The sequence below is a fragment of the Borostomias antarcticus genome, assembly GCF_949987555.1.
Source record: "Borostomias antarcticus genome assembly, chromosome: 14".
In the NCBI taxonomy this organism is placed as follows: domain Eukaryota; kingdom Metazoa; phylum Chordata; class Actinopteri; order Stomiiformes; family Stomiidae; genus Borostomias; species Borostomias antarcticus.
The window spans coordinates 6,788,628-6,814,495 of record NC_140247.1 but is presented as its reverse complement, the minus strand read 5'-3'; the positions used below and the strand labels follow the sequence as shown (position 1 = coordinate 6,814,495).

Below are 25,868 nucleotides of genomic sequence, written 5' to 3'. Positions count from 1 at the left end.
TCAGGGGGGCACTTGCCCTCCCTGCCCCCCCCTATAAAATCGCCCATGCCCACAGACCTCCTCTATCACTGCTCAACACACCGTCTATACCCACAGACCTCCTCTATCACTGCTCAACACACCATCTATACCCACAGACCTCCTCTATCACTGCTCAACACACCATCTATACCCACAGACCTCCTCTATCACTGCTCAACACACCATCTATACCCACAGACCTCCTCTATCACTGCTCAACACACCGTCTATACCCACAGACCTCCTCCATCACTGCTCAACACACCATCTATACCCACAGACCTCCTCTATCACTGCTCAACACACCATCTATACCCACAGACCTCCTCTATCACTGCTCAACACACCATCTATACCCACAGACCTCCTCTATCACTGCTCAACACACCGTCTATACCCACATACCTCCTCTATCACTGCTCAACACACCATCTATACCCACAGACCTCCTCTATCACTGCTCAACACACCATCTATACCCACAGACCTCCTCTATCACTGCTCAACACACCATCTATACCCACAGACCTCCTCTATCACTACTGAATAGTGGTGCAACGGATCATTGTTGATCCGTGATTGTAAGGAAAGCAGAAGCACTTTAAATTAAAAGAAAAAAACTGTACACATCAGAAATGTGTTTAATAAATGCTATGGTGTTTTTTCCAAAGTACAAATCTTCTTCCTCTTTAAATTTTGTGTTTTAAAACTGTGTTTAATACCGTGATATACCGTACCGTGGACCTTGATACCGTGATATTACCGTACCGTGAGTTTTTGATACCGTTACATGCTTAACACACACACACACACACACACACACACACCATGTCTCTGTGTGGCATGCTGACGTCACAGTGGTGTGAAGACTGGCTCATTAACACGTGCTCCGATCAACGTGTTCAGGCACTTTAGTGTGAACCTGATAATTGTTTCTTCCTTCATCACGTCTATTTCTGAGATCTCTCACTCGCACCATGCCTTTATTTTTGGTTCCACCATATTTAGTGGTAATGGCTGGTGGTTGCTAGACAACTGAATCGCATGTGCACTGGTGCTGTAGCACAGAGGAACATCTTGATTTGTGTACTAAAAAGTGTGTGTGTGTGTGTGTGTGTGCGCGCGCATGTCTGTGCGCTTGTGTGTGTCTGTGTGTGTTCTTGTGTGTCTGTCTGTGCGTGTATATGTGCGTGTGTGTGTTTGTGCGTGCATGCTTGTGTGTGTGTGTGTGTGTGCATGTTTGTGCGTACCTGCAGTGGCCATGGAGAAGCCCGCCGTGGTGGAGCAGGTGGACTTGACCCCGACCCTGGCGCTGGGGCTGGGACTGCCCATCTCCCAGAACAGCGTTGGCCGGGTCATCCCGGCCGTCATCGAGGACACGCCCCTCCGGGAGCAGCTGCGCTTCCTGCATCTCAATGGCCACCAGCTCAGCTGCTTACTGAAGGACAGCACGCCAGACTACCAGAAAGGTACAGCAGCACCATATACACTACACTGCTGTCAATAACCATTCATCACAATAGAAGAACCATCTGAAAAAGCTTCCATGTAGAACCCTTTTTAGGTCCATAAAGTTCCATATAGAAAGAAAGAACTAAGGCTACAATCAAAGCACCTTATACAACGGTATAGATCCGGTCCATTGTCTCTATTGGTCAGTTTGCATTCCAGCCATGGCGATAACCACGATATCCCCACGCTAAAATGGAATGTTCGCACATCTTTTAATATCAATCCACCTCTTATTAGTAGCCGTGGCAGTGTCCAGATCAATGTTTACAAAGGGTGCGTTAAATAGCTGAGCGCTCGGTCAACGATCTGTGATCTGAATTCACTTAACGGGTTGCTCAGTTACGCTCAGACTGATCGGCTCAGAGCACAAGTGAGCAGTTTTGAACTATGATCGGTTTGAGCCAAACACCACGTCATAATCATCATCATCACCAAAAAAGCAAAAAAAAACAAGGGGTGGTTTTGGCTTGGGAATCATTGGGACGCTGCTCGCTAATCACACATTGACAACAGGTGAAAAGTTCTCGTCTCCTAGCAACTCAGCGCTCAGTTAGAGCAGACCGTTAAGTGGTTTTAAAAACCGCTCAGCGCTCAGAGTAAGCATACTACTACTTAACGCAGTACTACTTAACGCACCCAAAGATGTGCTGTAGCATTTTCGTTGCCTGGCACCGTTCCCTTTTTCAGCGGAAGTATCCGCAAATGATTAACAAATAGTTCCATTAAAAATACATTTTAAAGTTTGTATTGTCTTTCTTTTTGAAATATTGACGGATAAATGTGGCAAGCGTTGTATAAAAGCATTATGGAACTCGAAGCCGTGGGATGTCACGGATATCGCCACGGCTAGCGGGGTGTAACGGCACTCCGCTGCGCGTCGTGCCTAACCACTCCCGCTAGCCACTGCTTCTCGTTCCATAATGCTTTATTATTATTAAGAGGTCCTGGAACCTTTTTAGAGGGTTAATTTATTGGTAGCTTTGTTTAGAGTGTAGCGGTGCTGCAGAGAGAAGCGAGTTGGTACCTAGCCATGAGGCACAAAGGACAAATGAGCGGTCACACAGCGCCTGCAGGAGTATCATCTACTTTCTTCCCCGACGCACTCATACCCCCCCCCGCCCCCCCCCACACACACACACACGTCCCGCTCTCATACCCCAGACATACACACACTCACAAATCCCCCAATTGCTCCAGACATGTGCACACACACACACCCACACACACACTGATGAACGAACAGATACACACAAACACACATACATGTACACATGCACACACACACTCACACTTCCCCCAGATGCCCCAGACACATAACCGCACACACACACGCACACACACACACACACACACACACACACACACACACACACACACACACTGTGTGCACACACACACACACACACACGTCACCCAGACGCAGACATACTGGCCTACCTCCACAGAATGGAGTGAGCAAATGGAATCCTTAAAGCCTTTAAGTAGATGGATTGACACCCACAAAGGACTAAACAAGGGTTACAGATGTATTGCCTTTGTTCAGTTCTCCCCTGAGTACAGTCCCGAAGCACTGCCCTCTCCATCCCCCTCTAAACACACACACGCGCACACAACCACACACACACACACACACACACACACACACACACACACACACACACACACACACACACACACACACACACATCTTACACATACATGTACTGTATGCACACACACATACATCTTTTTCACACATAAACAAACACAAACACGCAATCATATCTTTCTCTCTCTCTCTCTCACACACACAATCACATCTTTCTCATCCACATGCACACACACACATATACACACTCACACACACACACACACACACACACACACACACACACACACCTCACTCACATGCATACACACATCTCTCCCACATGCATACACACATCTCTCCCACATGCATACACACATCTCTCCCACACACGCGCACACACACACACACACACCTTCCCACAGGGTTTTACTCTCTTTCCGATACGCCCATCTTTCTGAGTCAGTCTCTATGCTGGCTGTCAAAGAAAGGGGAGGATTATCGACCTCTGGGACTGACACACACACACACACACACACACAACTCCCACACACCTACAGTTCCACCCCACGTTGTTGACTAGCATATTTGGCTGGGATTTAGAGGTAATTCCAAGATTGAGAGACTTTCTTCTCATAATAAATGACAGGATCCTGGGTTGGGGGTGGGGGGATCTTTAATCCGCCACACAGTGACACTACATATCGTGAGCGGCGACACGGCAACCTTTCCCTTCCCGAGCCGTCTTCCTCCAGGGGCGGCCAGGAGCAGTGAGCAGCCATCATTCATGGTGCCCGGGGACCAAGTGCTCAGTCCAGGTCATGGTTAGGGACCAGACTGAAGACCAGACTCTTCTTCTGCATGTTTTTAGTATTGGGTTCTTTTTTGGAACATGGGAGAACATGCAAACTCCGCACAGAAAGGCCCGGAGACCTTCTTGCTGTGAGGTGACAGTACAAGGTAACCCTAGCCTTAACCTTCACCCGCCCGCCCGCCCGCGAGCGATTTTGGGGTTCAGTGTCTTTGGCAAATGCCAGGATCTGGGATGGAACCAGGGACCTTGCGATCCCCAGCCAGCTGCTCTACCTCTGGAGCTACGTGCTGCCCCACACCTTGAGAAGGTTCTGGTTGACTGTAATACAGAGCATAGCAGTACAGGTGCCTACAGGCTGGGTTTTTCCTGCTTCAGAATGGGTCTTTGGGAGGTTAAGCGTACAGAATTTTTTGGGGAAACCTTCATTTTATGCCGATTAGCCTGCCAGCATTTATAGGCCTATATTCTTCGCTGTCGTTCTGACTGAGCTCACTTTTCACAATCGCAGGAAATCTCCCGACATGACCCAAAATGGATATGAAGCCAAAATGTTTAAGATACTGATAACCTGTCAATAATCTCGATTACTAGTGGTCCAAACCATGGACAACGCAAGAAAGAGGGATGGGCTGCACTTGAAACAAGCTCTCAAACACATTTGGAGAGGATTTGAATTTCTATTTTTATTCTCAATTTTTAGCATTTTGGCACTGGTGATTTTCCTTTGGCACTAGGGATGGGGATCATTAATTTTAATTGATATTGATACCGTTATCGAGTCTGCTTAATGATCCGGGTCCTTATTGATACCACTATTGATACTTTTCTATGGGAAAAACGAGACAGACGGCAATACATGTTTAACAGAACTGATTTTGCAAGCACTTGACCGTTTTGCACGCTCTGCCATTTTCTCAACAAGCCAACTTGTGAACGCGTGTGCAAGGCAATAAAATAACAGCGATTGGCATGCAATTCAATTGAATTCAAAAACTTTATCAATCATATGTTTGTGCACCACGATCAGACAGATCAGCCAGGACGTATAATGTGGGTGACCAGACGTCCCGATTGTCCGTGTCACTGGTTGTACCGAGAAATATCTGTAGAACACTAGTTTTCAACATTCACTGCCAACGGTTTTAACCACAACATAATGTGATGCTTGTTAACAGTGCTCACATGACATTTATCAAGTTAATATGATCTTTACGTCGGCATTCCTACCTACAAGACTAAAAGTGTAGCCGAGTGTGTGCTTGCTTGCTGGGAAGCTGTCCATGATGCTGAAACTGAAATACTTGTATCATTCTGAATGAAAACTCCTAGTTTTGGTGCTCGAGAATTATATATGCCTAATTGTGTGCTTGCATGAACGTGCAGTAGCCTAGCCTACACTTTTGATTGTCCCGGTTAAAATGGTCACTTGGCTGTAGGCTCGATAGCAGACCCGATAAACTCCGACCTTATTGATTACCGGGTCTTGAGAAATTTGGAACCCGGTCCTTTTGGACCCGGGTTTTGATCCCCATCCCTATTTGGCACTGGCTAAAATCTCTTTGGGGGGCGCCAAAAAATCCTCTATGCAGGAAAAACCCTGCCTACAGGTAGACAAAGGCCCAATCTCAAACCACCCCCTAAGCCCTCGCCCTATCCACTCCCCCTCTGTTTGCGCGTTCACGCCGAGCTTCGCCATCTTAAGGGCCGTCCCAAGCCAATTAGTGCGGGGTGCGCTTGGAGTGCGAGTGTGCTGTCATAGCAAGCCTGCATCGGTGCAAGCTCCCGATAGCCGAAGCAGGAAGTGCAGGTGCCAAAGACATGCCGCAGGAAACCGCATATAAATAACGTTCCGTCTTCCTACACTGTCAATTATTTTAGATTATTTTACAGCACTCAAACATTTGTTTTTCTCACGCAGAATGTGGTGTCAAAAGATACAACCAAGTGATACAATCACTTTATCCCTAGATCACTTGACTTTGCAAACTCTTAAAAGCCTGTATTCATAGCCGACATAAAATAAATCTAAATAGGCCTAGGTCTACGTCAAATGTAGCCTACATCATATATTCCATTCCATTAGGCTGCGATATGCAAATGGATCTTCACAAAAGAAGGAATGCTGCCAAAGAGGCATGGGAGTAAGTTATTAATTGATTTATGTATTTGTCTCGGGACAGTGTTATAGTATTAATTTAGAGTTAATTTGCAAAAACATATTTGCATTTTTCATCATACATGGATTTAATTATAGTGATTTATATTTGTATTATAAATCATAAACATTTTCCCCATAAATCACCTAAACATGCCATGGTGACGGCCCTGTCCCGGTCGGTTCCGGTGGAGTGGGGAGTCCGTCCCACATTTGGCTTTCCATTTATATACCCTCCCCCTCGATTGAGAGTGCCCTCCACAGCTGCGAGTCACACTTCATTTGGAGGGACACTCGGTGGCGGAGTGTGAGTGGGTAGGGGCTGGTTTGGGATTGGGCCAAACTCTGTGGCTGGAGATAGATTTGATCTCTGAAAATAAGAGCATTTCCTACTGCATGCTTGGCAACACAGAGATAAACATCTCTGGTCTAGGCGTTCCTTTGTTCCATAGACATACTGTGTGTGTGTGTGTGTGTGTGTGTGTGTGTGTGTGTGTGTGTGTGTTGCATCTCTCCTCTGAGAATTTGCCAGATCAAAGCCATGTATCCCAGTAAAGTCGTAACAGGCCCTGCAGCTAACCAGAACAACCTGTGTGTGTGATACGGTACACATCCCTCCCAACCTCCAATGCACACACACACACACACACACACACACACACACATACACACACACATACACACATACACTGACGAACAGATACACAAACAGACACACACACACACACATTGCACACACCCACACACATATTGACGAACAGATGCACACAAACACACACACACAAACACACACGTTCATAAACGCACACAGCCTGGGATGGACAGAGCAGCGACCCTAACTGCCCTCTCAGGGGTGTGGTTAAGGCTGGAGTGGAATGCCTCAGAGGTGAACTAGTTCCAAGATGTCAGCAGCACCAGCACCAGCAGGGCTAGGGATTCATCCTGCACACACAGGGAGACTGTCTTAGCCAGAACTGCTTTAGGGCTGTCATTCAAAGCTCTACTTCTGCTCTCTAGTTTCCTTAGTGATGTGGCTGGTTGCGTGGTGTGGAGTTAATCAGGTACCAGAGGACGCCAGTCTCTGGAGATGCTGGACTCTGAGTGGAGGTGTAAGAGTCACTCAAGGCAGAGGCCTTGGCCAACTGACGCCCCATCTGGACACTTGATGGACCTGCATACTAGTCTCCCCCTCCTCTTACCTGCATACCAGTCTCCTTCTCTGAGGGACATGCACACTAGTCTCCTCCTCTGACCTGCAGACCAGTCTCCTTCTCTGAGGGACATGCACACTAGTCTCCTCATCTGACCTGCATACCAGTGTCCTCCTCTGAGGGACATGCACACTAGTCTCCCCCTCATCTGACCTGCATACTAGTCTCCCCCTCCTCTTACCTGCATACTAGTGTCCTTTTAGCTACGTGAGAACAGAAACATACCAATCTAGCCTGGCTCCAGCCCCTGAATCTGAATTTTCGAAATTAGATTTCGGGTCTGGAATGGCTCTCGTCCAGAGTGATTCCTGTGTTGGAATTCCAACCACATCAATCAGTGTCCTTTATGAATGCGATGACAGAATTAAACTGTGCAGCGTGATTGGTTAGGGGATGACCTAATCGCTGAGGACTCCTTCAGAAATGCACATTTCGGAAAATGTTTGCATGGGGAGCCTGTTCAGAAAGAATAATGAAGTGAAATGAAATGACAATTCAGTCTTGAGTGCCAGGTTAATAACAACCTCTTATGTCCAATCGCTGAGCTTCACTAAATGCTGTTGCAGAATACATCTGCTGATGCAGAACACATTTGTTAGTGTAGGTTCTGATGCTGTGGCGCACCTCTGGTGACTTGATGACTTCACACCAGAAAACAGTCACAGAAATCAATAGTGAAAATCACTTATATTACAGATATGAAAATAACAATGTAGCTTTGAATGGAACCAGTCGCTCATCCACTGTTACTTCAGGCCCAGGGTTGTCCCAGACCTTTCTTATGGCTGCCAGTTTGTCTGTCACATGTCTTGCGAGTCTTGACTCACGGTTATCAAATCGTAGCAGTGTTGAGTAAGTGTGGAAGAGTTTGAGTGGCATCATGGCCCAGAGACTGCGTCCCAGAGACTAGCTGCAGCCTGGCCTCGGGACGTGTTTACACCCGCTAAGATTGGCAGCCCTGTGTAGGCATGCAGGTCAGTCTCATCCATCCTCTTCCAGCTCTCTCTATATTTCTGAAAACCCTCCAGATTTGTCATCTCCAGAATGATCTTTTCGATTGCTGGTGTGATGAACAGGTAGAATGTTGAGGCATGTCATGGGCATGGGAAACGGCATATCTTGTGGGTCCAGCGGTCATCTTCATGCCATTTTGTGCTGCCATCCTGCCCTGTTTGTCATATGCTGATGAGGACCATGTTATTTTGCTGTTTTTATGCCTCCGCCAGGAGATAGCCTGGCCAGAGGCATTATGGTTTCGGGTTTTCCGTCCGTCCGATGTTTGTTAATGCAATATCTCGGGAACTCATTGACGGAATTTCTTCCCCTTTGGTACAAATGTTCACTGGCACTCAAGGATGAACTGCTTAGATTGTGGGGGTCAAAGGTCAAGGGTCACTGTGACCTCACAAAATGTGTTTTTGTCCTGATGAACACAATATCTCAAGAAAGTCTTAACGGAATTAGTTCATATTTAGGTAAAATGTCCAGTCTATCCAAGTGCATCCATCTCTCAAGACCAACTGAATGTTAACTGCAACTTGCATTGTTGGACGGAGGCATTTTGCTGCTATGCGGTTTTTCTTGTTTGACAAGAAAGTCTGTCTTTCAGCTTGAGGGATTTCTTCTTGTTCTGAAGATGATGCATCATACTCTGGGTTGTATTCCTCCCCATCTTCTTCTTCTGATACCTCATCCACTTCCTCTTCTGAATCAGAGTTGTCTTGCTGGACATCTGAAAAAATCCATTCTAAATCCATTCTAGAGCCTGTTCTTTAGTGAAACATGCAATCGTGGCTTCAGCACAGAGAGAATTCTGGGTACTGTCATCTGCAGCACCTTTATATCCTCTGAGTAGCCACACAGAGAAGGTGGCAATGTTGTTACATTTCAATCATCAGAGCCTGTATGTAGTACTACCCCGAGCACCAAGGGACCAACACTGAAAACATTGTTGAATATAAATTATAATTGAATTCAATCTAATAGAGAGAGAGAGAGAGTGTGTGTGTGTGTGTGTGTGTGTGTGTGTGTGTGTGTGTGTGTGTGTGTGTGTGTGTGTGTGTGTGTGTGTGTGTGTGTGTGTGTGTGTGTGTGTGTGTGTGTGTTCGCGTTACGTATTTTTCACATTATTTTGGTTACATGTATTCCATTTGAGAGGAAGACATGCAGAAGTTGATGTGGAGTTGGGCTGTGCTGCTGCAGTTGGTCACTCTGACCAGGTGAGCATACAGCAATATGATACAGTGATGCAGTCAGTACTCAGTCTGCTGTGACGGTAGACCAGTCAGTACTCAGTCTGCTGTGATGGTAGACCAGTCAGTACTCAGTCTGCTGTGATGGTAGACCAGTCAGTACTCAGTCTGCTGTGACGGTAGACCAGTCAATCTAGTCTGGCTGTGACGGTAGACCAGTCAATCTAGTCTGGCTATGATGGTAGACCATTGTACACTACTAAGATGGTAGTCAGTACTCATTCTGTCAATGATGGTAGACCAGTCAGTCTATTACTTGGGCAAGACACTGAACCCCAAATGCTCCCAACGGGCAGGCTAGCACTTTGTATGGCAGCTGCCGCCATTGGTGTGTGAATGTGTGTGTGAATGGGTGAATGAGAGACCATTGTAAAGCGCTTTGGATAAAAGTGCTATGTAAGTGCAGTCCATTTACCATAATCTCTGATTCATACCTACAGCCATTAGTAATGTCTGATTCATAGTTCATACCTACAGCCATTAGTAATGTTTATTTAATACCTACAGCCATTACTAATGTCTGATTCATAACTACAGCCATTAGCAATGTCTGATTCATACCTACAGCCATTAGTAATGTTTGATTCATACATATAGCCATTACTAATGTCTGATTCATAACTACAGCCATTAGTAATGTCTGATTCATACCTACAGCCATTAGTAATGGTTGATTCATAACCACAGCCATTAGTAATGCTTGGTTTATTCACTGAAGGGGTAGTGTGCTATTTTGGACATTTAGCCCTATTTGTGGTCTGTCTACCTTGAACCTGAAACATAGAGACTATAATTTTACCTATCATTCCAGTATTGAGATAACTGCAGTTTTTATGCATGCATCTGCTCTCATCAGCTCTCACTGGGCTACAATGGAAGTCAATGTGGCATAAGTAAATGCATTGGAAAAACTATGATAAAGTGGTTTTCCGAGACAGGAAGCACAGTAATCTTACCAGTCTCACTATGCTCTCCTGTGAAATGTATCGCAATCTGAATGTTTTTACATGTTTGGTATAGCTTGGACATAAGCATTCCCCTGGCACTTGTTTTCACTGTTCCCACAAGGACTATGTGCAAGCCATACCAAACACCTGAAAATATTCGGATTGCGATACATTTCACAGGAGAGCACTCTTGAGACTGGTAAGATTACACCCTGTGCTTCCCATCTCAGAAAAGCACTTTTATCATAGTTTTTCAACTATTTACATATGCCCCATTGACTTTCATTGTAGCCCAGTGAGAGCCAGCATAAAAACTGCAGTTAGCTCAATACTGGAACGATCAGTGAAATAATGGTCTCTATGTTTCAGGTTCATGGTAGACAGACCACAAATAGGGCCACAGTAAATGTCCAAAATGGCAGACTAATCCCTCTAATACCTGCCCAATGTCTGGCATAATCACAATCACTGTTGTTATTTTTTTTTTTTTTTTTTATATATCTCTATGGTGTTTGCCCACTTTTGGCTCCTGGCTGCTGCTGACAAAACACTTTTCCCTTGGGGATACAGTAAATAAATAAAATATGATATAATGGAATCTCATCTCATTTATTTGAGTATATAAGTGCACTCCATTTCCCATTAATCATTGGCCAGTGTTATTCAGATATGCATCAGATAGCATCATTGAAAGTTGGTCATCATTCAAGTTGGGTGTACTATGAATCGCAGAATCTGAAGTAAAAGGAATAAGAAGGTTTATACTCGTTGACTATGTTGTTTTATATTTTTCCAAACAAACACACACTCGCAACATTCACCCAGTTTGGTGTCCGTCTCCCCAGAGGCAGGTTATGAGCAGTTCCGCGTGGCAGAGCGCTCCCACGGTAACTGGATGAAGCTGAACCTGGAGGGGAACACCTCCGAGGTGCTCAACAACATGGGCAAGAAGGTCCTGAAGCAGTACCTGGAGGCCCTGGCCGCCATGAGCTCCGCCCTGAGCAAACAGCTGGGCAAGTACGACATGTACTCCATGATCGTTGGCATGGTGCTCGTCCTCCAGGTGAGGCTCTTTCAACGCCAGCGGCTAAATGGTTAGATTCTGAAAATGAACCGCATATTGTTTTGGAATAGCTGAACAGCTATCAATCCCAGACTGTCGATCTCTGACTATGTTTGATTAAACCCCCTTAGCTTTTCATTTCATATGATTAATGATTAACATCACCTTCTCTCCCTCAGTTCGTCGACGTCAGCTACTGTAGGCCTGTAACGGCCTTGGTCTAGGAGAGAACGGAGGATTAGAGAGACTTCTGGGTATTTCCCTTCAACCGCTCATTAAACCTCTGAACAATAGAGAGTCTTTTATTCTCACTATAATCTATTATATTGTGCTCTGTGTCTTTTCACAGGTCCTTATTAAGAAAGACATTGTTTAAAACTATTATGGGGAGTGAGGTAATTTAGGCGCAACGATCCTCTTCATACAATTAATTTAAGATGAGATAGACATTAGACGGAGCAATAGATGCAGTTAGCCTGACACTCGTTTCACTTCATTATTCAGTCTGAACGGGCTCCCATTGCAGGGCGTTTTCCGAGATGGGCGTTGCCGAGGAGGGAGTCCTCAGCGATTAGTTCATCCCCTAACCAATCACAGCATTTGAAATCGCAGTCGAAGGACGCTGATTGGCCTGGTTGGTATTCCAACCAGAGATATCACTCTGGACGACAGCCTTTCCAGACCCTGAATCGCATTTTGAAAATGTAGATTCGAGGGCCGGAGCCGAGCTAAGATGCAGTATTATAACAAGTCCTTAGGCAAGGCCGTTAAAGTCCACGGGGCTGTGTGTTTGGTTTGAGGCTGTATGCCGTTTGGCTTTGCAGCTAGTTATAATGGTGCGTTCGTTTGTGGTCGGAGGTGGCAAGTCGCAAGTGGCAAAATACCTACCTCCGACCTGTGTGCATTCGAGCTATATACCATTATATCACAGTTACCTAGTTATATCTATATACCATTATATCACAGTTACCTAGTTATATCTAGTGCATTCGAGCAACTGGGGGCTGAGAAACATATCCGAATTTGTGACGAGGAAGTGCGAGTTCATGCGGTGTTTTATTTAATCATTCCTAGTAGCAAGTCGCAATTTGCCACCTCCCAGTTATAAACGAACGCACCATTATTAGAGGAGAAACAGCAGAACTGAAGGGAAGCAGCTCGTCATGGTGTCTCTGGTGTTTGTAGCCAGCAGCCGTGGGAAAGTTCCTAAAGACCTCCTGTACCAAGGGAAAAGCTTGGACCCCCTCCTAGGCCTCACACTTCACTGAAAGAACAGAGAGAAAATGTGGACAGTCAGCAGTTTGGCGCAAGGCCCAAGGACAAGGCAACCTGTCACCCACAATGCACACTGATAGATTCACACCGTTATGTGAAGGAGACAAATACACAGAGAAGGCAAAAGGACAGGGAACAAACATCTCTCTGGGGGTTTCTCTATTTTACATATATATATATATTTATATTATATTTTTCTAAAATGCTCCACCATCTCGGTATGCCTGGTTGTAATAGCTGAATGAAGGCTCTATCTGGGTCAAAATGCAAAGCTGGAATTGAAGCACTGAAACAGTGCATTTGCCTTCACCATCCTAATTGAAAGCAGATCTCTCTGTAGGGATGTTGAGTGATGATATGCTCTGCTATGAAAAGCTGTACTCGCTGGCTCAGTGTCACTCTGCTCCTCTGACAGTATGACTCATTTAGCGCAGTGCTCTGCAGTGCAGGTACGGAGGGACAAACCTGCTCCTACCAACGTTGCCAAATCTACAGGTTATTTACAGAGAGCTGTGTGTCCGTGTGTGTCTTTGTGTGTACGCGTGTGTGTGTGTGTCTTTGTGTGTGTGTGTGTGTGTGTGTGTGTGCGTGCGTGCGTGCGTGCGTGCCTAGCTCCTCCTGCTCCTGCTGCTGGCCATGCCGGAGGCACTGAGCAGAGCTGCGGAAGTGGATATCCCGGTGTCCTCCGCTCTGCTCTCCCTGCCCTTCTACCTCCTCTGCCTCCTCCTCTCTTCCGTGCACGTCCTGGTGTGCACGTCGGCCGAGAGCTCCTGCTACTTCTGCAGCCTGTCCTGGGGCCTGGTGTTCGCCGTCGTCTGCTTCTCCTCGGCCCTGCTCTGCGTACTGGTCTCTATGGCGACCAGGTGGCTACCCCTGGGAGCAAAGACCCCTGGGAAGGTGAGTCCCCCCCCTCCCTCCCCCCCTCCCACACCTTCCACAAAACTTCCTCTAGAACAGCCATTCTCAACCAGTGGTGTCTGCAGAGCGCCATCCAGTGGGCCGCGGAGGCAGTGCTAGCCTACTGCCAAATAGGACAAAAAATAAAATAAAAGTTTGGTAATTTACACAGCTAGCTATTTTTATATCTAAATGTACTCAAGAATTCACATATAAAATAAATTCAAATAAAAATGTAAAGTTAAAATGTATAATTTCAATGACCAGTTACGTTTGAATATCACCACGCCAATCACATCCGTTGGTGTTGAGACAAATTTGTTCGGCTAACGTTAGCAAACGTTCCCTCAGATCCTCATGGATTTGGGAAGGTGGTCCACTGAATTTTTTTATCAAGCAAAAGGGGGCCTTAAGTTACAAAAGGTTGAGAACGCCTGCTCTAGAATATACCTGCCCTACAATATACCGTGAGGTATAGTCCCCGAAGGTTAGCCTCATGAGAGTTGGGAAGTGACAATAATACAATACAATACAATACAATACAGGACCTGGGGGGGCGAGCGAGGGAGGGAGGGAGGGAGGGAGCGAGGGAGGGAGGGAGGGAGATGGAGACCAGTCCGGTATTCTGGTGGTTCCGCGTCCTTGATGGTAAATGCAGGCTATCACCACCAGACATCTCCAGCAGGGGATTAGCATTTATATAAGCCAGGATGGCTTCCTCCTTTCACCCACCAGCAGAGCCTGTAGACAGTGTAGCGGATCTTTCCAGCATGACAGTAAATCTGATAAACTACAGTAACTGGTGTGTGACCATTGCAAATGCAATGCAATGCAAAGTAGCAGGGGAGAGAATGAGAGACACAACAAATGTTATTTTCTAACTTTTGTCAACAAAAAGCAATCTGCCCCAAATTGTAATTTGTCCTGGACTGGACAGACCCGGAGCTTGAATGAGACTGAGGTGGGTTTGGGATTGGACTGGACCTGGACTGGGCTGGGGTTAAGGCTATGGTTGGGTTTGAGGTTGAGGTTGGGGCTGGGCTGGGATTGTCCTCATGCCGTGTGATAAAAGCGTTTTCATTTTCATTTTTCACCCCTCACCGTTATCCCAGTCTCCGTCCCATGGTGGCGCTAGAGAATGGGCGCTGTCAGAGCTGGACGTGCTACTGCTGGTGGGCACGGCAGGCCACACCCTCAGCCTGGCGGCCAGCAGCTTCGTGGAGGAGGAGCACCAGACCTGGTACTTCCTGCTCAACACGCTCTGCCTCGCCGTCTTCCAGGACGTCTGCCGCAAGTACTTCCGGGAGCAAAGCTCAAGTCCCAGGGACGGGGACGACCGCCGTCCTCTCCTCCCCTCCGCCGAGGAGGACCCCTCCTCAACCCCCTGCCCCTCCCCTCTGGCCGACCTCGGGGTGAGGGACGCGGGGTCGGAGAGATGGCTGGCTCTGGCCACGCCGCCCCTGACGCTGGCCTGCTGTCGCCTCCTGCGCTCGCTCAACCAGACGGGCGTGCAGTGGGCCCACCTGCCAGACCTGGGGCACTGGCTCAACAGGTGGGTGCACTGCAAAACATTAGTTCAAATACAAGAAATAAACACTGAAATTGAGGAGAAATTACTTAATACTAGTGAAATTATCGGTCCATGCAGCAAGATAATTTTACTTGATAAGAAATCTAAAAATAAACTGGTTCGAGTCTAGAACTAAGATAAAATAGAAACTAGTAAATAACGTTTAAAACAAGATATTTAATCTCTTATTTCCATATCTAAGATTTTAGATCTTGGCAGGTGCCGAACAATTTGCATTGTGGTACCCTGGTCTCCAAGCTTTAGCTTGGTTTATTTTATTTTTTATTTGTAAAGAGCACAACGTGAAAGCTTTTGACATTTTAGTCAACGTTATGTTCAGCCGACCGTCCCTTCTGCTCTCAGTTCCAGCACTCTCCCTAAGGCGGGAGGATCAGGCATGCGTTGTTGAAAGCCCTCTGTCCTACCATCAAATCTTCACAGGAATTTGGGGAGATCGTTAGAAAGTTCCACAGAAGGTGTCCTCATTCCTCTTCCTGGGGTGTGTTGTCAGGAACATCCTCCTCAATGTGGTTCATTGTCCCCTCAATCCTCGTTCGTTCTTTTGGACCCCCTCAGATGTCCAGAACCCTGGTAGAACAGATGGCCTGGCCCGGGCCGGCCTCCAGTCTAAACCGGCCTCATTCCACACCATTACATCTGCGCTCTGGCCAACACTGGAATTAACAGCCAGATAATTGCTCTGCCTGATGAGACAGGAGCCCAGACTAAGGCTCCTTCAACCAGCGCCTCACAGGGAGTCAGTAGAATCAGGAGGATGTAGGAAAACATGATCTACTGTTGAATGATACTGGTTAAAGGAGTGGTAAAGGGAAAAATCATGTTTAGCCCTGTTTTAAGGTTACTTATCATCATATACAATGGTTCAGATCAAAAAGTTGACAAAACTAGCACTTTTGAGAAAGTCTGATAATTGCTCTACCACCGTTTTGGTCATACAATGGATGTGGGTGGGCACCTTGAAAAATCATTCAAAAGACATGTTAAACTCTCAATTTCAAAGACAAGAAACTCACGAGGTGTTAGTTGGCGTTCTGACATATAATTCGCCATAAAGTAATATTCTAGTTCATCTGGAAAGGCTTTTTAAAATATTTAGCATAGAACTTTTTAGTCGCAGCACATATGTGTGTAAACTTCCGCAAACTAGGTAGTCTAGCAACATAAACAATAACAATAGCTACCGTAAGTAGTTCCGCTTCCTGAATCCCCTCTGCAGATTGATCTACACATGTACAACGGTCACGTCAATACAAGTCAATGGATTTCATAAAATGATCAATAAAACCCTACAGGATTCATACTTTACAAATTTGATGTCAGAACACCAACGGACACCAATTACCCCCTCGGTGAGCTTCTTGTCTTTGAAATCGAGAGTTTAACATGTTTTTGAATGATTTTTCTCGGTGCCCACCCACATCCATTGTATGACCAAAACGGTGGTAGAGCAATTATCAACTTTCTCAAAAGTGCTAGTTTTGTCAACTTCTTGATCTGAACCATTCTATATGATCATAAGTAACCTTAAAACAGGGCTAAAAAATATTTTTTCCCTTTACTACTTCTTTAAGGGTTGTCCAACACAGATTAGGGGCCGTTTACTGTACCTGTCCAACACTGTCAATAAGAATTTGTCCTTAACTGACCTGCCTGGTTGTTAATGTATATAGGTTAGATAAAAAAAGAACTAGTCCTTGACATAAGAGGCGATACAGCATATGACAGTGTTTCCCCTAGGATGGTGTTGTAGCAGCAGAGGTGATGCGTGTGAGAAAGGTCTCCTCACAAAGCGCACTCTGCCGGGGGGGTTTCCCTGGGGGGGTTTCCCTGGGTCTCCCGGCACCTGAAGGGCTCCAGGCCTGAGTACACACAGTACGTTGTGCACAGTAATGAGCAGGGGAAAGGCCTGACTGTCTAGCTTACATATTAGCTCCTTTTTTCCAGAATGAACTTGCATCACCACACTGTTGTATTATCAAACAGTGTTAGATGTAATGACATTTTCAATTATAAAATAACTGACATTTATTTTGCACAGATATGTTTCCTTATTCCTATCAAATGATTGTTTTTGCTGTAACATTACTGTGTAGTGTCCATGTAGGCTACAGGTCACGTAAAATGTTTAGTTTATCTATAGTAACATATGCTCCCTCAATAGAGAAACTGGGTCAGACTCATACTATCTAACAGCACAGTAATGAATGATCTGAACAAGGCCAGATCAGTCTTTGTTTAGCCCTGGAGAGTGCATATCGTGCTTTCCATTAGCTGCTCAGTTTAATGCTCCACCTGTGTCCCTCCACCGTCAAAATGATTAGCTCGATATTTACAGGAGGGTCTGAATGAAATGGAGTGGCCTCAATAGGAGCTGAACGCTCTGAGTCACATCCTGCTCCACTCGGATAGCTGCGTTATGCTACCAGTTCTGTTGTATGAGAGAGCGTCTCCTACTACCTGCTGCTCTGCTGTATGACACATCACACAATTCCCCTTCTCCAATCTCTACACTGGCTCCCTGTAGCAGCTCGCATCCAGTTTAAAACTCTGGCGCTAACCTACAGGGCAATGAAAGGAACAGCCCCCTCCTACCTCCAGGCCATGGTCAAACCCTACAGCCCCTCCCGACCGCTACGCTCTTCTACCTCGGGGTGACTGGTTGCCCCGTCACTCCGAGGCCCCTGCGGTCGATCGACACGGTCACGGCTCTTCTCTGTCCTGGCCCCGCAGTGGTGGAACAAACTACCCACTGACGTCAGGACAGCAGAGTCGCTGCCCATCTTTCGCCGCAGGCTCAAAACTCACCTCTTCAAGAAGTACTACCATGATCCTTCCTCTTATGCACCTATTGTATTTTAGATTGCTATTCTTGCACTTTGCCTTCAGCACTAGATTATGCTCTTACTCACTTGTTTTAGAAAGGAGATGCACTTGTGAGTAGTAGTACGTTGGCTTTTCCTACGTTAAATGCAATTATTTTATGTCGCTTTGGATAAAAGCGTCAGCTAAAATAATGACTAATGTAATGAGAGAGTGTCTCCTACCGCCTCTCTCCTGGGAGACAGCTCATGACCATGTCTGTAGAGATAACATCAGCAATCTTTTTCAGCCAAACTGCTCTAGATTTCTTACAAGTGCTTAATGCCCTGTACTTTGAAGGGTCCACCTAACCTTCAGTTAGGATCTCCAGGAGAGAGTTTTGAAGAGCTGTACAAAGTGTCTGTCTTATTGATTACCTCGCGGGCCGCTCCAGGGCTATTAGCTTTCTCTGAGCACCGTCTCATCCTCAGGGGTCAGAAGATCCTGGAAAAAGAGCTTTCCCTCCCTGCAGTCCACAGCTGCCCGTTTCCCCACACGTCAACCTCTGCCTGTGGCTTGAATAACAAGATGGAGTTATCGCTACCGTCTCATGTCTCCCTAGCTGCTCGACTCCTCCCACTTACTGACCCTGTCTTGGGGACTTGGGTTACGGGTAGGGGTAGGTGAGTGTCCTGGGGACTAGGGGTAGGGGTAGGTGAGTGTCCTGGGGACTAGGGGTAGGGGTAGGTGAGTGTCCTGGGGACTAGGGGTAGGGGTAGGTGAGTGTCCTGGGGACTAGGGGTAGGGGTAGGTGAGTGTCCTGGGGACTAGGGGTAGGGGTAGGTGAGTGTCCTGGGGACTAGGGGTAGGGGTAGGTGAGTGTCCTGGGGACGAGGGGTAGGGGTAGGTGAGTGTCCTGGGGACTAGGGGTAGGGGTAGGTGAGTGTCCTGGGGACTAGGGGTAGGGGTAGGTGAGTGTCCTGGGGACTAGGGGTAGGGGTAGGTGAGTGTCCTGGGGACTAGGGGTAGGGGTAGGTGAGTGTCCTGGGGACGAGGGGTAGGGGTAGGTGAGTGTCCTGGGGACTAGGATTAGGGGTTCTGTAGGGTTAGGGTATGGCTGTGCAATACAATCGATACAGCAGTACATCACAATATTTTTTCCACAATATTGTATTGGTTTTCCACAATATCGTATGGATGCATTTAAATATATATATATCTACATATATATATGTAGTCTACATATATATATTTTTTTTTATTTACTATTTTTGCACAAGGAAAATATACAGAACAGGACAGTATAGATATATAAAATGAATGATGAAGAATTCAATGATCAGTACATTATTCATGTTTTAAATGGATTTAAAATCTCCGCCCTCAGGATCACCGCCAGGGAGAGGGGGATGGTTGTATTTTCTGCTGTATTTTTACATTTTCATTAAATTATGTAGAGTATCGCAATATGTATTGTATTGTATGTATTGTGATACAATCGTATCGTGACCCATGTATGCTGATATGTATTGTATTGTGAGGTCCTTGCCAATACCCAACCCTAGGTTAGGGTTAGCATCAGTGTTATGAGTCCTGTGCTCTGTGAGGATGGGATTCTCTTGTTTTTTCATGCTGGACGTTTTATCTCTACAGCTCGGAACACAAGATGACTCTCTCCCTGTTGGCTGCATTCTCATTGGCTCTCATCTACTTCCTGGTTCAACGGCAATGCTCCTGGGTGTCTAAGATTGCCCTGGCCCTCGGCCTTCTGGGAGTCTACAGCTACCGGGCAGCAGTGGGCAATGTCTTGTTCCCGTGGCAACATGCTGGAAGAAATATGTCCAAGTGAGTTCTTATTTTTCAGTATTGTTTCCAACCACCAGCAGATGATCATTTGTCTTAGATGAAGGTTGTCAAGCTCCAATGATTACATTTGGTGTTTGATGGTAAATCAAAGCACACCGTACTCTATAAGAACGCTGCTCTATAAGAAATCAGCAGGAGAAAATTGTGTTTCATTCAATAGCAAAACAAAGCGGGAACTGATGTTAATGGCTCTCTAGTGGCCTGATTAAAGATCATTCAGCCCTTGTCAGTAGCCAGTACCTACTGCGTTCAGGTGATAAATTGATCAATTAGTCGGCTCACCACTTTGTTTACTCCCAGAGATAGGGTTAGCAATAATTACTGTGAGGAGGTTCTTAGCTGAGTAGCTCTCCCATGAATGCTAGCCTGCCAGTCTCAGCCCTCCACCGGCCCACCAGCCAGCCTGCTGCTACAAGCTCTCTGGCCACCGGGAGACTGTAATGAGAGGTGCAGGTGCTGCACTGTTGACCTGACCAGCTCTGCTAGCCTGCCACGCTGTTTTTTCCCACCCTCCCACTCTCTCGTTGACATCTTCTCTCTCCCCCACCTAATTAAAATGCCACTTCCCCCCCAGAGCAGCTGGCTGGGGGCGCTTGTTGAAGCTGGGTCCGCCACCTCTGGCATTTCCTCACAGCTAAGCCCACAGTAGGGAGGCTCGGCCCGCTCTCTGCAGTCGGTCAGAACCCCCCATGTCAGAGTGCCAGTCTGGACTGTTCAGAACCCTTCATCCCTGAGTTTGAGTGCCTTATCGGGCAGCGCCACGAAGCTCCCAGGGGCTCCAGAGCTGTTGCACAACAAGAGTTTGGACTATTTTGCCAAAGTAAGAGTTGGCAGTCCCCCGGCCCCCTCTCGCAGTGTACAGGAGGAACGGACAGGAGAACGCTGCACAGGGACTGAATGATGTGAGATTAGAATTCTGTATGCTTGGTATTCAGAGTACATGTAATGCTAGAGCCCACCCACAGGCTGTAAATGACTCAGACGGTGCTTAACACCTGCTCCAAACCACCAGCACAATTATTTATGCCCCGATTGATCTGGATTTGTTTGTTGTTGCTGACACTTCATTTGTGATTACTTATGCATTCGGATTCGGATTATGGATATGGAAGGTATTACATTTCCCATCAGAACCCTTGTGTACCCCCCTACCCCCCCACCCCCCACCCCCCGTACACAGACACACAAACACACACACCCACATACACACACACGCACACACAGCCTGAACTGAGTTGATTACTTCGTGTTAAGAAAGATTCCACATTAGGTAAATGGTGATTTACTGGATATTATCACCTGCACAGTATCGCAGATGTAAACAGGGGAGATGTAAACTTCTCTAATGGAAGCGCCCACAGAGAGCTGGGTAGTGGACTAGAATGTTCTCTGCTCTCTCTAGAGTGCATACTGCGTTACGTTGCTAATGAATTCAACAAACAAACACATACAGACATACAGGCAAACATGCTCTCTCTCTCTCTCTCTCTCTCTCTCTCTCTCTTTCTCACACACACACACACACACACACATACACAGGCAAACATGCTCTCTCACACACACACACACACACACACACACACACACACACACATACACAGGCAAACATGCTCTCTCACACACACACACACGCACACGCACACACACACACACACACACACACACACACACGTGTCTGCTTGGATGTTGGCTCTGTTGTAGAATTTCTCATTCAGTATAGGTTAATAAGCAAAACAGTTCAACAGAGTTACAAACACTCGAGTGTGGCTTCTTGTCAAGCAACCTGCAGCGAAGCTGGTCAGTTGAGAGAGCGCCCAATGCAATCTGTGTCTCACACTTTAACCAGAAGATCTGCAACTTCCCCTTTCCTGTCCATAAATCTGGAGGTAATAAACGTCTGAAAACCTAGACATAAATGGACCCTCCACATCCCAGGTATATGTTGTAAAGTTCCCAGGACATAGATCATTGGGGCTGCCCTTTCCATATCACCCTGGTTGTAAAGATAACCAGCTTACCAAGGCCCCATCTCCGAACACACACACCCCCACATTCCAAACCTCTCTGTAACCCCAACCCCTTGTCTTCTCATTGGAACATATTAAACATTAAACATACTGTCCGTTGTCCAGAACTAATTTTTACCCTTACAGTCCCCCCTTTGATAAAAAAAAATCAACATTAGTCATCAACCTTGTAAAAATGAGCTGAAGCATGAATAAAAAAAACAAACACTTAAGAGTATATGATTATAAAATAACCATGCATATTGGAATATCTGGTTATAGACTAGCAACACATGATTAGTCATTATCAGAAACACTCTCCCGTATCTGTACATAATTACCCATGACTGCACTAATAGTCTTTGTAACCATGGCCTTTATACATGTAATCACACAACACATCAAAGCCACAAATGGACAGAAAATAGTACAGACTGGTGAAGCCCACTTAAATTATACCTTCCCCAAAAAATGTTTCATTGCCCCCAGAACTTCAAATGAATTAAGTGGCCCGGTGATAAATGGAACACTTCCTTTTACAGTGGCAGGTATTAAAGAGCAAACATAACATGAGTCCTCGCTCACCTTCCGGGCTGACACCAGCATAGTCTGATATACCAGGTTATCAACTAGCTTTTCTTCCATTGCTCATTTAACCCTGCTTATAGTGGAGCCGGAGTAAACAAACGGTTTTACAGTAATATTGAGTGTTCCCACCGTGGTGTTACTTCTCACATGATCTGGTATGATATATATTATAGGAAGCACAATAATCAAACTTATACATAATAAAGCACATATTGTCCCACGCACTCCACCCAGGCCTGGTAGTCTGAAGGGATTCCATGGTCCTGCTTGTCCCATGTTCTGCGGGTAGGTTCACTCCACCACCTCTACTTCTCGTCCTGTTCTGCTCTTCTGCGGGTCGGTTCGAATGTTGCTGTCTGTATGCCACATTGCATATCAAACCCTCTGGTGCTGATAATTGCTGCGATATAATCCTAGCAGGAAAAGCTGCATCTAATTCAAGGCAGCACACAGGCACCACAACCAACCAGAACACACGCACTCACGCACACACACTCACTCACGCACACACACTCACGCACGCACACACACTCACTCACGCACACACACACACTGTTCACAAAAACATACATCCTCCTTACAGGTCTTTGCAGAGTGTTGACAAAACCGCTCGCAGGCTCTCTAAATCCTGTGCTTCTCACAGCCTGGTACAGTGTGTGCCTAACAAGCCATCCAGGCAGCCCAGCACCTGAACCAGTAGCATTAATCAGCCAGGCCAGGTCTCTACTGCTCTGCCCCAGCACAGACCCTGAGAGGCAAGCATAGATATGAATATTAAAGTTGTGTTAGAGCCGTGTGGCAGCATGAATCTGCATTCCACTGGCTCTCTCTCTCTCTCTCTCTCTCTCTCTCACCCCTGTATCGGAGAGGAGACATGCAGATTTCAGCGCTAGACAAAGCTAAGGGATAGCTGCGTTTGGAGTGTTGCTTTGGTTTTATTGACTGCTTATTTGATAGACAATTGTCTATCTAAGCCTCGCAAGGCTTCTCTGAGGACGGCTGCTTTGGTTGATGTGTTTCATTAAATCTGTTTACTCAAGACTCCTCACAGCTAGGTTAAATTCCATGTTTATTCATGGTTTACAAGTCATTTGTGCTCAGTCTCCCACCCCAGAGGGCACTGTGGTATTGAGGACATGGAGAGGGGGTGGGCGTAGATGTGGCTGTCTGGCTACATCTGCACTGCGTTACTTAGTTTTTCAATCACCGGAATGTTTATGCCAGCCCGGTCTCCATGGTTACACCTCAGCGGGAGACGACTGCACATGGCAGTGCTGTCGCAATAAGGGATTTGCCCTTGGCCATCGGCGTTCGCCTCAGGCATTCAGCCAGTCACTAATGTAGAAATCACCTCACAGCGAAGGCTGGTGTTGTGCCAGTATAGTGCTAAATCCCCTCAGGTGACCGGCGTTAACCTGGTGTGCGGTGTCTCTGCCAGGGGCACAGTGGAGGCCCGCTTCGTCTACGTCTTCGTGCTGGGCATCCTCTTCACGGGCTCCAAGGACCTGCTGCGCTCGCAGGTGGTCACGGCCGACGCGCGCCTGAAGAGCCGGGGCCTGTGGGAGGTCTACGGCGGCGTGGTGCTGCTGGTGGCCCTGCTGTTCCGAGCCCACAACCTGCCGGTGCTGTGCTGCTGCCTGCTGGTCCAGACCCTCATGGCCCAGTTCATCTGGAGGAGGCTGCGCTACGACGCCGCCCAGACCACCATCATGCACTACTGGTTCGGTCAGGCGTTCTTCTTCTTCCAGGTGAGGGGGGGGGTGGGGGGGTTGGCGCACTGGAGGTGGAGGTTTGGTGTAGCAAGTGTGTGAGTGTGTGTGTGTGTGGGTGGGTGTGTGTTGGGGGTAGGGGGGTACCGTGAAGGGGACATTTCCTCTCCGGCTCCTGGTGGACTGGTTACGCTGCTGGACCACACCAAGCAGCTGTCACGTCATGTCTGGGACGTCATGTGGCACCAGAATCCTACTAATATTGAAAAATTGTATATTATGTGAACTGTCCCTATTGTCAGTCTTCCCTATGGTTATCATATACACCATATACACTCGAGACTAGAAGAGAGGAAGCTACTGTAAGGCTGATAAAGACACCAGCCTGCCCATTCACTGCACAGCATCCTCCCTCCTAGCACGGGAGAAAGGACCAGCCTACCCATCCACTCCACAGCATCCTCCCTCCTAGCAAGGGAGAAAGGACCGGCCGGCTGCTTAGAAACAGCAGCCAGTTGTCACTCACACAAACTAGATCAAACAGACTGAGAAACTACACCATCCCCTGCAGCATCAGGCTTTATAACTCTCTCTAATATCATATGATATTTATGTTTCTATATGTGTTTGTGTTTTGTGTTTTATGCATCTCTGTATTTTGTATATTCTGCACAATTCAATTTGTAAAGATTGTGAGGCAGAATTATTCAACTCAAACTCAACTCATACACATGGTTCCCATGGGTCTTGGAATATCTGGTACATCATAGAATTTTAAGTCTATTCCAGACGTGGAAAGTCAGGGGATTTTATAATTTTTTTTGGCCAAGTCATGGAATATCAGGGAATTTTGTTTGTAGCATGTTGACATTTTAGTTGCCATTCATCAAAATGTAATATTTTCACTGCAGCATTTTTCTTTAGCGAGTTATTTCCGGTGTCGCGCGAGCGATCAGCTTTTTAGTTATTAAAAGTCAGGGAATTTATATATTTGACTGAATACAGTAGCGCTCTGTCTGCTCTGAACACAAGCAAGCCGTCTGGCAGCTCTCAGCTCTCCTTCCCCTGCTGGCATGTGACTGGTAATCATCCCCCATCGCTGCGGAGTCATTATCAGCATGGCGGGGTCATGAACACGCAACCACTAGCCAATTATCCACACAGGTGTGGAATTATAGACCTGGAGTATTGGCATTCTCAACAGAGTCCTGACCTAGTCCCACTCCAGGATGTCCCGGGCGCTGATTGTGTCCCTCTGCAGTGGGCTGTCTGGGGCTCTCATGATGGAGTGATTACATTGATCCACCCAAGCCTCTCTGACTCTGGGGCATTAATATTCATGAGCAGACAGAGCTGGTCTCTCTCTCTGTCTCTCTCTCTCTCTCTCTCTTTCACACACACACACACACACACACACACACACACATAGGTGAGAGGGGGAATCTATTGGTGCTCCTCATCCAGTAATGGCTGTGATAGTGGAGAGCTCTTCTGTCAGATGGGTATCAGTAGTGAGATGAAGTGGAGGATGAGAGGCAGAGGGGAGTTTTCACCTATAGAGCCATAGGTTTGATTTCCTGTATGTGCTGCTTCAT

At 46.6% G+C, this 25,868-nt stretch overlaps 1 protein-coding gene across 1 annotated transcript in view; it reads left to right on the top strand.

Annotated features, from left to right (window-relative positions):
• The window catches only part of pigg (phosphatidylinositol glycan anchor biosynthesis class G (EMM blood group)), a 75,030-nt gene that overhangs the window by 41,446 nt on the left and 7,716 nt on the right, over positions 1 to 25,868 (top strand). The window contains exons 6-11 of the mRNA XM_084449228.1: positions 1,278 to 1,490; positions 11,325 to 11,542; positions 13,430 to 13,714; positions 14,827 to 15,266; positions 19,758 to 19,949; positions 24,003 to 24,312. Of these exons, the coding sequence (XP_084305354.1) occupies positions 1,278 to 1,490; positions 11,325 to 11,542; positions 13,430 to 13,714; positions 14,827 to 15,266; positions 19,758 to 19,949; positions 24,003 to 24,312 (1,658 nt within the window). The remainder of the gene's footprint in view (positions 1 to 1,277; positions 1,491 to 11,324; positions 11,543 to 13,429; positions 13,715 to 14,826; positions 15,267 to 19,757; positions 19,950 to 24,002; positions 24,313 to 25,868) is intronic.